We start from the raw sequence: 14,318 nt of genomic DNA on the forward strand, positions 1-14,318 counted from the left end.
TGACCACCTAAAGCTGCTTTTTGACCGCATTTGCACCTGATCGACCTGGAAACGCATGTAAAATGCGCATCACGCTATGGTGCCGTTATTTCCTAATGGCACCGCAAACGTGCGTAGCAATCGCACATATTGTTTGGGATTTTCCACACATTGCCAAACGTGCTTGGCTCAGTGGCAAAAGTGGTACTTGAGCTTCTTTGGCTCATGACAGGCCGCTTATTTATGTCAATGGGCTGTCGCGCAAAAAAACATGCCAAACATCTGAGTGCTGCTACACCTGTCATCATTATCAAGAGCTGAATGGGAGTGGCTAAGACCTATTTAAAAAAAAAAAAAAGCTGAACTGAATATGGAAAGCCCATTTGAGCTAATTTTATCTCTTTACGATTTAATCTTTTGAAGTTTTTCATTCTCTCCTCCAGTATTTGTTAGGAGCGCTGTCAAAACATTAATACAGTCATATTTTCCTTGAATCCCTGTCCCATTCTAATTTTCCAACACCAGCATAATCATGTATTGTAGACGAGCAGCCTAAGCAGTGAAGAACCTGCTGTTCAAGAACAGGCAGAATTCTGGATCACTTGACTCAAGTTGAAGCGGTTTGAGAGACCTGGTGTTCAGGTTACATCTGTCCAGCGAGTGTGCTTCCCTGAATTCTTACTTTTTGCCAAAGGGATTACAGCAACTGGTCACAGGCAAAGGGCAACTTGGGGAGAAGGGGGATGTTAAGTAAAGAATAGGTTTGCAGTAAAAGGATAACTATGCCTATCGTTCAAGTATTCAATATGGAAGAGTGGTCAGTAAATCTCAGAAGGTTAACTAAAATATAATTGACCTAAAGTAGCAGTTGTGCGGATAGATTTTGTCTCCTGTCCTTTAATGTTATTGAAGGACACAGTAGTTACTTTGTTCTGATTTGCCTTTGAGTGTCTTCATTAGAATCTTCCCAGCCTGAAATGGCTGATGACATTAAAAATTACATTTTTCTACAAGCCATATGTTAACACAAGGAAAAATATTCTAATAGGTATAGCAAATAAGTTCTTCCATTCCACAGAAATGTCAACATGCATGTTTGTAAAGTTGTATAAATAGCTTTGCTGCTTGCGGCACTTTTAATGGTAATCTAGGGGAATCTAGGACAGTGTATAAAAGGCATGGTTCTTTTTATCATCGAGAATAATTATTATTAAATATAATTTATGTATAGTACTCAAGACTCTAGAAATGTTTAATTATATCCATGTAATCTGTTTTAATACTAGGCATTTAGATTTCTTTGAAATGCTGAGGAATGAAGATGAACTTGAATTTGCTAAACGATTTGATCTGGTGAGCATTTTGGTCCCTCTTTTTTTGGTTGGGGGTTACTTATTCTATCAGTTGCTGAATGCATACCGTTCTCTACACAGGTCCACATAGACTCTAAGAGTTCTACTCAGATGTTTGAGCTGATTCGGAAGAGAATAACGCACTCAGAATCTTATCCGCACTTTATGTCAATTCTACACCACTGCCTCCAAATGCCTTGTAAGTATGGAAGACACTAATGAAAGATATTACGTTTTAGGAGAATCCAATGACACAACCAGGTTTGACCTTGTATTGACGTGTAATAGAACCAATCTCATGTTCTAAAGCTGAAAACACATGAATGACAAAAGGGAACAATCTCTGTTGCATCAATAGCTTATAGAGTGTCCTTCACGCCTGTGTTGTGATATGCTTTGTCATTTTGATCACAGGCTGTAGTGTTTGGTCTGTGCTATCGTTGTTCTGTGAATAGCACCATTGGCTAATGAGGTACATCAAAATTCAAAATATGAAAAGCCGTTTTTCATTTTTTTTTTTTTCGTACAGACACACCTCACTTTGTCTTTTAACTCTTTGGTGTAGCACTTCATTATCATATCAGCACTTCATAATTTCATACTATTTTATGAAAAAGATGACTTCCTTGATGTCTTGCTATCAGGAGTGCTTCCTATGTGAACCAGTTTTCCACCAAAATCATGTTGAGGCAGCCATAAAGTCAACACAGATAAGTGTGTGCAGTGCAACTCATTCCTTTAGACTGTTATAAATTTTAGTTTGTTGTGAGTTACCCAAGTGTGCCACTCTAAAACATTTAGTTGAAAATGGCCTTAGGGTTTGTCAAAGGCTAACTAAACTTTGATGAAACTCTATATTTTCCTTCAGTGAAATTTCAGCGAAATTCATTGGTATCAATCGGGGACATGTTTTACAAAATTTTAACACTCATCTCACAAGTGAGGCTTCATCACTGTCTGCCATGTCCATGAAAATCTCAAATAATTTTTTTCTTTTTTGCAAATTACACTATCCCAAATGTATAATGGCATTGGTTAGTTGCTTGTAAGGGATGAGTTTTCAAGAATCGCCTAAAGGTGGACAGAGTGTGAGATAGGGGTAGGGAGTTCCAGAGCAAGAGGGAGGTGACATGAATAAAAACTTATTTGTGTAAATAAGCTTTTATTGAACAGGTATTTAAACTGTTTAATTTCAGAGAACGTTGGCCTTGCAAGCATTTGGTGACTGGTGTCTTAAAGTTATTGTAAACACCCTGTTTCTAAAAAAATAACAAATATGTTCTACTTACCCGCTTGGTACAATGGGTTTGCACAGAACAGCCCTGATCCTCCTCTTCTTGTGTCACCCGCTGGCGCTCCTGGCTCTTTCCCTGTCAAGTGCCCACTATAGCAAGCTGCTTACTATAGGACCACTTGCGCGGGCTCGCTCCCGAACGGGCTCTGTTGGAGCGTATCTCTGCCCGGCCCCCCAGCTTCCCACTCAAAGGCTGTGATTTACAGCAGTGGGAGCCATGGGTTCTGTTGCTGTCTGAGGTTATGAGCCAAGAGAGTCGCTGCACATTGCTGAATGGTGAAGGAGCTACATTTAGAAGGTTTTTTACATAAATGCAGAGAAAACTTTCAGCCTTTAGATCTACTTTAACCACTTTCCGCCCGCTGTATAGTAAAATGACAGCTGGCCGGATGCATGCTCTTTCTGGGACGATGTCCTATGATGGCGCCCCAAAACTGCCGCTCTTGCGCGCCCGTGGGTATGGGTGTTCCTAGGACATGGCTCAACTCCGATCTCAGTAAAGAGCTGATGACGGCTTACACTGATAGTGTGTAGCGAGGAGAGGCAATCAGTGGCATCTCCTCGCAGGAGGGACCTGTACAGGTAATCGAGGCTCTGATCATTAGTGCCTGGAGTACAGTACAGCCCCATCAGTGCCCATCAGTGACACCAATCAGTGCCCATTAGTGATGCCAGTCAGTGCTGCCTTTCAGTGCCTGCTCATCAGTAGTACCCATCAGTGCCACCTATCCATGCTGCCTATCAGTGCTGCATATTAGTGCCTCCTCATCAGTGCCCTTCAGGGCCGTCTCATCAGTGTACACCAGTGAAGCAGAAAAATTACGGATTTACAAAATTTACTGACAGAAACTTAAACTTTTTTTATTTTTTTTAAATAAAAAACCCAGCAGTGATTAAATACCACCAAAAGAAAGCTCTATTTGTGTGGAAAAATTTTTTAATTTGGGCAACAGTGTTGCATGACTGCATCATTCAAAGTGTGACAGCGCTGAAAGCTTAAAATTGGCCTGGGCAGGAAGGGGGTAAAAATGCCCAGTAGGCAAGTGGTTAAGTATGTAGCAGGAAATGCAACAGATTTGAATATTTCTTGAAAAAATTTAATCTGTTTCATGACAGAAATGTTCCAGGAACCTGGATTATATATAATTTTATTATGAATATAGAAAAAGAGCTTTCAAAAAGTGCTTGCTGGTGGCACGATTTGAGCTCCTAAATGCCAGATCTGTCTAAAGACACTAGTAGTTGGAGGTGCAAGCACAATTCAGTTGCCCTCAGGAAAGGGTACCAGTCTCTGGGTATAACTGCTTTTTATAGGCAAAACATGAAGGAATGCCTATGCCACAGTGGTAGGCGAGGAGGCACTGACTTATCTTGGGGGAAGCAATAACAATTAGGTTTTCTCAACATGTGCTAATTAATAAATAATCTTTCCCAAGAAGGCTTGCATGAGGGTGCATGTGGGCAACTCAGAGAATGCCAGAGCTCATTCCGTGGTATGTGGTGATCCTTTAGTGAGGGCAGATCTTATTGCAATGCATTGATTTCATTCTTTGTTGCATATTTAGAAGGTCTTGATTTGATGCTGTTCCGTCTGGAGAATACATTTACATTTTGGCTTGATTTCATAATGTTATCAGCACTGATTAAAGCACTTGATAAAGCAGTTTTCATCCTCTGGATGACAACTGTTATTACTAACGTTTTAGAGTTTTCTGCTTGGACAGCTGTAATAGGCTGTTGCTGTTGGCCTGGGCTATGTAATTTGTCTGCTGTAGCCCAGTGTTGAGAAGACACTTAACTGTTCTTCTATCATAACTTCATAGTAGCTGGTGCCCAGCTGACATTGCTTATATCTTTTTTGGCTGGCTCTGCTGTTTTCTCTCCATTGCATTTCTGCTACGTCACAGATATTTATAGAACACTTGTTTAGCGACAATTGATTATTTTTGTTTCTTCCAAGAACACGATAACTTATCTGAAACATTGTATGTAGAAGGCCATGTCCTTGTTGTTTGTGAATATGTTTTATTCATGGTTTAATTTTTTTTCCTTCTAGATAAAAGAAGCGGTAACACTGTGCATTACTGGCTACTTCTGGACCGGATAGTTCAGCAAATCGTCATCCAGAATGACAAAGGGCAAGATCCGGACATCTCCCCATTGGAGAACTTTAATGTCAGAAATGTTGTTCGAATGTAAGTCGTCTTAGTTTAGAAAAGCATAAGTAGGTTAATTCCCACGTAAAGCTTGCAAAACACTTATGAGGGTTTAACTGGCGACAAACAGTTTGCTAATGACCGTGAGTTAGTACAATACAAGACCTAAAGATCATAAAGACTGTAATACAGCTTAGCCTAATAAACACATGGACCCTTGTCTGGTACATAGCTTAAAGCAGAGCTCCACCCGAACGGGAAAGCTCTGCTTTTTGCTTTCTCCCCCCTTCCGCTGCCACATTTGGCACCTTTCGGGGGGGAGTGGGTATCTGTTTTTGACAGGTACCCGTCCCCACCATTTCTGGGTGACCTTGCTGTGGCACCTCTTTATGTTGTAGTTAAGGGCTTGAAACCTACAGCCTCAAGGCTAAGCCACACCCACTATCCCTCTAAGTTTGCAATAAGTGCACTCTACTTGAATAGGGAAGTTGTGGGTGGAGCTTGGCTTTGAAACCAATGGCATCAGGCAACAGGTAGTTGGTAAAAAGCCTGTTACAATTTTATAAGAGGAGGGATTTTTGGCTATTAAGAGTTATAGCCGATACCTTGCAGTGCCTGCTTTTAAACAGGACATTTATTGATTTCCTTTCTCAACCTTTTTACCCCAGAGGAACCCTGGAATTAATTTTAAATCTCAGGGAGCCCCTGCAAAACCAGTTCACTGGGGGTCAGTGGGAAACATACCCCTTATATTGGTGACCAGTGGTTAGAAAAACCCTCATTCCCCAACAGTGGTGGTCAGAAACTGGTAAAAAAAAAAAGGATAATTGGTTTCCTGCAGTTGACTCTATGAAGTGGTGTTGGCCCCAGAACCATGCAGGCACCATCAAATGAGAAATAAACCAGACACAGCTAAAGGAACCCAAGGAGTTCCACATGGCTAGAACCACGAACAGGTTTGTTTTACTCAATCACATTCCAGATAGATGAAAAAATAAAGCAACAGTACAACTCTATGAATAAGTTCAAATTAACTGAGTACAGGGTGACATGTGGTCCTGAATAGGGTTGGGGTAAACTGATAGGAACAGAGTCATGAATTTCTGCTGTCTCATTATTCCACTACAATGATTTCCAATAAACTGGAGCACTACTTTAATCTTTTCAGGCTGGTTAATGAGAATGAAGTCAAGCAATGGAAGGAGCAAGCCGAGAAAATGAGGAAAGGTATATTTCTGTCCATTTTGAATTGTTAGAATGTTTGTGCCGCCTGTAGTACAGGGAGCTAGGTGTTAAGAGGGCAGGTCCATCCATAACTGATATAATGGATTCTAACACTATTTGGCTTATTAACCTGTCCTTGATCTCATGTCTACAAGATGTCTCATCTAGTGTTTCCAGTGCCAACCACTCACCACAGCTGTCATAAAGATGTAATTTCTCCTAAATCTTCATTTACATAGTTAAATAGTAGTTGAGGTTGAATAAAGACGATAGTCCATCCAGTTCGACCTGTGTAGGTGTGTGTGGACGTAATCATTTCACATACCCCTGAATGTTTTCATCCTTGAGATGTACGTCCAAGAGTCTTTTAAACGTAGCCATACTCCCCGCAGTTACTACTATTTGTGGTAGAGAGTTACACAGTCTTGTAGCCCTTACTGTGAAAAACCCCCTGCGTAGCCTAAGGTTAAATCTCTTCTCCTCTAATCGCATTGTATGGCCTCGTGTCCTTATGCATTTCTTCCAACTAAACAGTTTTTTTTCTATGCTGAGATCACCATTGAGGTATTTGTAAATTGCTATCATGTCCCCTCTCGGGCGTCTCCTTTCGAGGAAGAATAAATCAAGCGCTTGTAAACGCTCTTCACAATTAAGGTCCTCCAATCCCCTAATCAGTTTAGTTGCTCTCCTTTGGACTCTCTCTAGCTCCAACACATCCCTTCTGAGGATTGGCGACCAGAACTGGACAGAATACTCCAGATGTGGTCAGACCAGTGTTTTATAAAGTGGTATTTAGAATGTAGGAGAAAAAGCAAAACAACTTTGCTTGACATTCGTAAAATTTTCATCAGATGGCAAAGCTCAGGTGGAGATATCCAAGTAACCGAAACCTTAATAATTCAACTCCTTAGCGTTTATCCAAAACTAAAATACCAGCTTTAGATGGACTTGGTTGCTACAGGCTTAAAGTGTAACTCCCCTTTTGTTAAGGAAATAAAACATTCCCCTCTGGGTGATCTATGTACATTGCAGGGATTTTAACAAACTTTGTTGCAGATTCCTACCTCCTTGTTATTCTGAAGAAATCACTATGTTTTTGTATCTATGTGGGATAGTGAGTCTAAAAGGAGCGGTTTCTTATCAGTCCGCTGCTGCACTTGCAGGGCTCTAATGAGAAAAGCTGCTGGGCCTGCATGCCTTTAGCCGTGATTTCCTATTGGAAGTATCTCACCAAAAATTACCTTTTTGTTGCAGGAGATGCCTGAAATCTGACTTGTATCTTAGGCAGACTTCTGGGAAAATCAGTGAGCCAATCAAACAAGCAGGAAATTATGTTTCTGGGGGCGTTCTGTTCACATTCTGTGTACAGAATACCTCCAGGTAGCCATAATGCATTGCATTTTCATAAAATTACAGACCTGCAGATTAAAAAGGAAAGGTACATTTTAATCATATACAAAAAAATGAGTTACCCTTTAAAGTAATATTAAACCCAAAACTGTAATATATTACAGCTTACCAATCATTAGATGTGATGGCTGCATTCGTTTTCTTGGCTTTTCCCCCCTCTGTACTTAGCTGGTGATCTGTCCAGTAACACACCTCCTGTACTAAAGTGCCTTGACTCTGGATGAAGGAGCACAGAGGGCACCTTTGGATAGCAGCATTGTCAGTCTTGGGGAGGGGAGTGTTAGATGTACTAACAGATTTAGATACACTAACATATTGAAGCCAAACTCCAGCTAATACTTTATATTTAGATACAGAAACAGTTTTTCCTTTCAAGATAAAGATTTTAAAATTCAAATCCAGTCACTCAGTGTGCATACATAGGTTTTTGTAAATTTAAGCTAGATTGTGAAATCAGATTATAACGTGTAGCCAGCTTTAATCTCTACATATTTGAATTGAGAACAAAATAAGGGGTACATTTTTTTTGCTAACACCCAGGTGTGTAGACTCCTAATTAGTCTTAAAAAAATGTTCCCTTCAAAATTTGAATGCACTTAAAAAATAAAAAAGAACTGTAATTTATACCCGTTATTGTGTATTGTGCAAGCGCAGTGTCATGGGTTTAGTTCTGTATCCCGTAATGCATGTCCTGTTCTCTTATCCTAGAGCACCAAGATCTGCAGCAAAAACTGGAGAAGAAAGAGCGGGAGTGTGACGCCAAGACTCAGGAGAAAGAGGAGATGATGCAGACTCTGAACAAGATGAAGGAGAAGCTAGAAAAGGAGTCTAGTGAAAACAAGCAGGTCAAACAGCAAGTGGTGGAGCTCACTGCACAAATACAGGAGCTCAGCAAAGTAAGGCACTGCCATTGTAGTCCTCTGTGGGCATCATGCATTTTACCTTTAAAGATGTCTCAGACTTTCAGTTCTGCTTTTATATAAAGCAGGTAGACACTAGAGCAGCCTTTCTCAACCTTTTTAACACAGAGGAACCCTTGAAATAAATTTCTGGTCTCGGGGAACCCCTGCTAAAAAATAAAAATCTACAACTCCATGACACATTAGTGTGACAGTCAGTGGGAAGATTACTCCTTTCTCTTGTCATCATTGGGAAGCATTACCCCCCTTACAGATGGCTAAAAGGAACAATGGTGTCATTGGAAACTTATCTGAGATTCAGAAATTGCCTATTGCTCAAGGAACCCCTAGCAACCTCAGGAGGAACCCTAGGGTTCCACGGAACACTGGTTGAGAAACCCTGCTCTAGAGTTTAAATCTGAGCTCCAGGCAGACCTTTAAAAAAAACACTCTGTATTCATTAATATTGTACATTACTAAATGTATTTTTAATTGGAAGCCATATAAGGACCTTATTTTAAACTGCTGTTAGTCTTTTGCATCCCCTGTTCAGCAAAGCTTAGACTGAAAAAGGGAGAAACTACACAAGGAAAGATGAGTCCTTTGTGCTACAGTGCTCATGCGCTTGCAAGAGACATGCTAACAGAGAGAGAGCAGAATGGCGAGCTTGTCAGTCTTCTGCTTCTCCTTCACTGTCCAGTCACAGGTTGGAGGAGTGAGAGGACCTGTAAATGTTCCTTAACTATAGCAGCGAAAAATCAGACCCCCCTGCTCTCCCAGACAGGGCTATGCTTGTGGCAGAGCTGTGTAAATTTTAGAACCGGGTGGACAAATACAAATCCTTGGCAAGTATGACTTGTATATGTATATCTGTATATTTATCTGGCTGCTTAGGGTTCATCCATAAACTGATCAAATGGTGAAATCTGGGTTGCTGTGGATTACTACCATTCACTGCAATGCCTTGTGGACTCAGCCTAATTGTCTTACCCCATGAAGTAATATACACTTGTAGAATGTAATATCTACAAGTACATGCACATTTCCCCAGGTATACTCTCTTTAAATATGCTGCAAGTAAGGAAAAACACGTGGATCCTGGCAGAAGTAAGCTCCTAACTTGCTGTAGACAACACTGCCTCTGCTGCACTGAAATCCCAGACAGTGTTGTCAGACCTGCCCTGTTCACCCTTGGTTGAAAACAGTAATCCCCCCCCCCCCCCCCCCCTTATGTGATGGAGATGAGAACCTTCACAGACATCCATATCATGAACTCCAAACCATCTAGGTAACAGGTTCCTCATCTTTTACTTTTGTGTATTTTCCAAAAATGTTTTCTTAGATCTACAGTAAATATTCAGTCTTCGCTAAAGTTTTTATATGGCTTTTTGTGTTTTTATTGTAGAGAACAGTCTGCCCTCCTGTACCTGGAGGACCACCTCCTCCGCCTGGAGCCCCAGGTGGGCCAATATCTTTGCCTTCTGGGATTATGATGCCTCCGCCACCCCCACCTCCACCACCACCTGGTGGGATGGCTCCTCCACCCCCTCCTCCTCCACCCCCTGGAGGTCCACCCCCTCCCCCAGGTCTTCCACTTCTAGGAGGATTGGCTGCACCACCTGGGGCACCTTTTGGTCCTGCTTTTAAAAGGAAAAATATACCCCAGCCAACGAATCCCCTCAAATCTTTCAATTGGTCTAAGCTACCAGAGGTAACTGCTTGGAAATTATTTTTTTAAATAATATATGTGCGTTGTTATGTTTTATCAGTTGACTGTATGACTTTGTTGCAGAACAAGTTGGAAGGGACCCTCTGGGTTGATCTTGATGACAGTCGAGTATTCAAAATCTTAGATTTGGAAGACATTGAGCGGACGTTCTCTGCTTACCAAAGACAACAGGTATTTTTCCATCCTTTTAGTAAAAGATAATGAAATGGTATTGTAGGTTTGACTGCTTCATAGATTAAAAGGAAACGCTTGTTCTTAATGCAGTCTTGACACTCTCCAGGAAAACAGAGCTTCCCTTTTAGGGACCCTGTAATAGGATAAATATGTAGGCTGCCATTATCAGAGATGAAAAGGCGCCAGTCACCAACCCAGTGCATTAGTATGTAGGTGAATATGGCCTCCGCCACACCCCCCTCATATGTTTCGCCTTGCTCACAGGGACGTGGTCACTTTTAGGACCACTGACCAGGGCTAATCATACATATCGAAGTTTTGACTTCACTTGTTGCAAAGTCACTGCAGGACAGGGACTCAGACAGTAAGGAAACCAGAGGATTGGCTTGACAACAATCCATCATTTTCAGAAGTTCAACAAAGGCACTCCACAGATTTTGTTCATGTCAGGTTTCTTTCCTTTAGTACATGATTCTTGTTATGTTCTGCATCTGGAGAGGTGTTTTTTGGCAGTATAAAGTGCTTAGAGAGTTCTAATCCCCTATATATTTTATTTTGTAACCTCTATAAACTTCTTTGCTGTATAAACGATTTTAGATCCAACTGTGGGAAATATTATGTATCACCATGTACACATATGAGTCTGTATGAGATAATTCAGGAAGGAGTCTTATAGGTTAAGGGGAAAGTTTATTGAGCGCACATTTGGCGTTATTTTGCAGTGCTAACCTTAATAAAACACAATTTTACCTCTTGTAAAATTGTCCTTTAGGTAACCCTTTAACCTATCATAGGTGCAGCCCATCTGGTAAAATACTTACCTTCCTCCCCATTTCAGTGTACCGTTCTTCCTGGCACCTCAAACCCTTTTCACCGAAATGTCCTGCCAGGTCCTCTTCAGTCTGCGCACACGCACTGTGGTCCTATTTATTGTTGTGGGTGATCCATACTCAGGACATCCTCCAGCTTTCCAGAACAGATTGACAGAACAAGGGTAAAGGTAAGTATTTTACAAGCAGGCTGCACTTGCACTCAGGGGGGTTAAGGGAGGTTACTTAAAGGACAACGTCAGGGTGTGTATTGGCTTTGAGTTGACCTGCTGATACACTTGTTTTATGAAAAGGAGCAATTAAGTACAGTCATTGTGCAATGGTACAAAGCAGAGCCTGAGTATGCAATGGGCAAATATGACCACCCCCATGTATATACAGAATTAGAAAATACATCACACATTAATTATGTACATCAAACTGATCTTTTACATGCATATTTGAAATAAAACCTGAAAATTACAGATGCACTTTAAATTTGCAATGTATTGGAACATTTTTACTGGGGGGTGGGGGAAGGGTGTTTTTATAATTTGTGCTTTGTTGTACCCAAAACACCATATAACACAGCATGCTAATTTTAAATGCTGTGTCAATCAATATTTCTAATTCAGAAAAACCTTTGACTGACACCATTCCCAAGTCACCCCTGCATGATATGTATAATTACATGTAATGTTCCCAATTGGCTGTTAGATGATAACTTTGATTAGTTTTCACAATCTGTTGACATCACTGTGCCTGTGTTTCTTCTGTATGCCTCTTTGCTACAAGCTTCTGTCTATGATGTACTGTATATCTTGCTGATCTGCTTTGGCCACTCTTGTCTTAATTTGCTGCCACCGCTGAATTGCACGCAATGATTGCCTTTCCCCATGCTTCGCTGCTGACATGGCTACAGGATTTCTCTATCAACAACGGCATTAAACAGGTAAGTCAGCTGCTTGCTGCTAATCTTGGCACATGTAACAGTTTATTTTAATGGTTTTGTTAAAAACAATTTAATTATGTTTCTAAAGGCCAGAAACAGACTTGCAAATCATTCTTTGGCCCCCAGTGGCCGACTGTTCATTCATAAAAATTGGTTTATAGCACATACAGCCTAAATATAGTGTTCTTTGAATAAATTGCATGCAGCTTGTTAGTTTCATCAGTGCAGTATATGGCATCCAAGCTTCTTTGAAGCAGTAAGGCTTTTCAACAATTAAAGTCATGGTTACTGCCTGGAGTTATTCTTTAGCAGATCTGAAGCATTCCCTGTATTGCATTAATGGTATATAAAGAGTATTTTTTTGATTCATTTTCAATAGTGCTGGCAACACACTGACTGTTTTATATGTTCTGCTGGGAGTAAAGGTCTGTCTAGATAGACATTAAATGCCAGTTTAGGCAAATGGATAGAATCCAACTGCAGAAGAACGACTTTTTAATTCATGAATGTTTGTCATTGGACAAAGATGGTGGAACAGTCAGACACTTTGGATGCTTGGGGCGGTTGCAGTCAAAAGGACGCCCAATAATAATGCTGGTATCTTTTTTCAGTATTATGTGCTGAATATATAGGCTCATTATCACTTTTTATTGTCTACACACAGGTGTACTTTAGGGCCCCTTTCACACTAGTGGACCGATCAGGTCCGTCTGTCGGTTTTTCAGGCAGACCCAATGGGACCCTCCAGTCTCCTCTATGCAGCGGTGGGTGCCAACATACATGTGTCCGTTGACACCCACCAACATCCAATCCTGTCTGCTAAAAACAGACAGATGGGGATCGGTTTGTTTTCCATCTGGCAGATCGGATCAGATGGCAGTCGGGTATAAACTGACAAGCAGTCCTCTTGCATCTGACTGCCCATAGACAAGAGTGGGATGTGTCTGTGTCCACTCTGCATAAGCGAAGCAGCCACACCAGCCATTCACCTGCTCAGTGGGGGATCAGCAGACCGATTCCCTGCTGAGCAGGCAGACTCCAACAGAGCCTGCCATGTGTGGAAGGGGCCTAAATTCCAACAATATTTTCAACAAGTCTTCTCCTTGCAGCAGCTTGTAGCACAAGCCACAACTAATAACTTTACAAAGTGGTATCTGGGTATATCCCAGGTCTTATGGCCCACATCACCACAACCTTAAAGTAGGAGTAAACTCCCATCTCTGACTTTAACTTATAGGTAAGCCTATAATAATGCTTGCCTGTAGGTACTGTAAATAGTTTAGAAGATATTTACTGTACATGCAGCTGGTGATGTCACCGGCGCATGCACTCTGAAGGAACAGAGACCCGGGCCGTTCCTTCAAAGTCCTGTGCCGTAAGTGGCAGCTCCTACGTGCATTCAGGGGAGTGACGTAATCGCGGCTCTGGTCACTCACACAGCCGGAGTCATACTAGTACAATATGACTTTACCTTCCAGGTTGCAAAAAAAAAAAAAAACACACACAACAGTTTACTACCTCTTTAATGGTAGTTAAGTATTGCGCCTGAATACCATCTCCACAAAAGCCATCCTGCACTGATGAGAGTGAATATGTTTAAACCAGTTACAAATAAGCACTCTGATGCTCTCTCTGTTTCATACTAAGAGCATTGTTTATTTTAAAATGCAGGCATTCTCAAGAAGAGACACCTTTTGTCTTCCGGTACTGGTAGCATTATTTTGTTGCATGTTTTAACACATTTAAACCAAGGTTTTGTAGTGATGCAAGATTTTTCTTTTTCACTGATAATAACCAAAATAGGAAATGTTTTTCTAAACTCTTAGTGTGTGAATGTATCGCATTAATTGAAACTTTTACACAACTTGACCGTGAAATATCAAAATTTAAAATACAAGTCGGCCTTTGAAGGGAATGCTGAGAATTTCATTTAGTTATTGTGTTAGTATTTATGTGCACTGAGCACATACCTCTGGCATTAACCCTATTATGGGCATCTGGGCAAGTCAAACCACTCCAGTGACTCCTGCCCCCCCAATTAATAGTCTGAAGTTGTTGTTTCCACATTGACTGTTGTCCTCAAGTTCAACTGTTTGTTGTTGTCAGAAGGTGCAGAGATCGCATGATGGAGTGATGACCATTTAATGGGGTTGATTTACTTAAGGCAAAAAGACTGTGCACTTTGCAAGTGCAGTTGCTCCAGAGCTTAGTAAATGAGAGGAAACTGCACTTTGCAAATAATACCCAGCCACATGCATGGAAAATACAAAACAGCATTTTTGCCTGCACATGATTGGATGATGGAAGTCAGCAGAGCTTCCCCTCATTTACTAAGCTCTG

At 41.1% G+C, this 14,318-nt stretch overlaps 1 protein-coding gene across 2 annotated transcripts in view; it reads left to right on the forward strand.

The window, feature by feature from the left end:
* DAAM1 (dishevelled associated activator of morphogenesis 1) overlaps window positions 1-14,318 on the forward strand; it is a 188,778-nt gene that overhangs the window by 100,653 nt on the left and 73,807 nt on the right. Inside the window, exons 9-16 of one of the 2 annotated variants that reach the window (XM_082275428.1) lie at window positions 1,266-1,332; window positions 1,413-1,530; window positions 4,682-4,820; window positions 5,950-6,008; window positions 8,124-8,311; window positions 9,720-10,025; window positions 10,107-10,214; window positions 11,949-11,978. In XM_082275428.1, the coding sequence (XP_082131554.1) occupies window positions 1,266-1,332; window positions 1,413-1,530; window positions 4,682-4,820; window positions 5,950-6,008; window positions 8,124-8,311; window positions 9,720-10,025; window positions 10,107-10,214; window positions 11,949-11,978 (1,015 nt within the window). The remainder of the gene's footprint in view (window positions 1-1,265; window positions 1,333-1,412; window positions 1,531-4,681; window positions 4,821-5,949; window positions 6,009-8,123; window positions 8,312-9,719; window positions 10,026-10,106; window positions 10,215-11,948; window positions 11,979-14,318) is intronic. The other variant, XM_082275429.1, reaches the window with a different exon arrangement.

Source organism: Pelophylax lessonae (assembly GCF_965119305.1).
Source record: "Pelophylax lessonae genome assembly, chromosome: 13".
NCBI classification, from domain to species: Eukaryota; Metazoa; Chordata; class Amphibia; order Anura; family Ranidae; genus Pelophylax; species Pelophylax lessonae.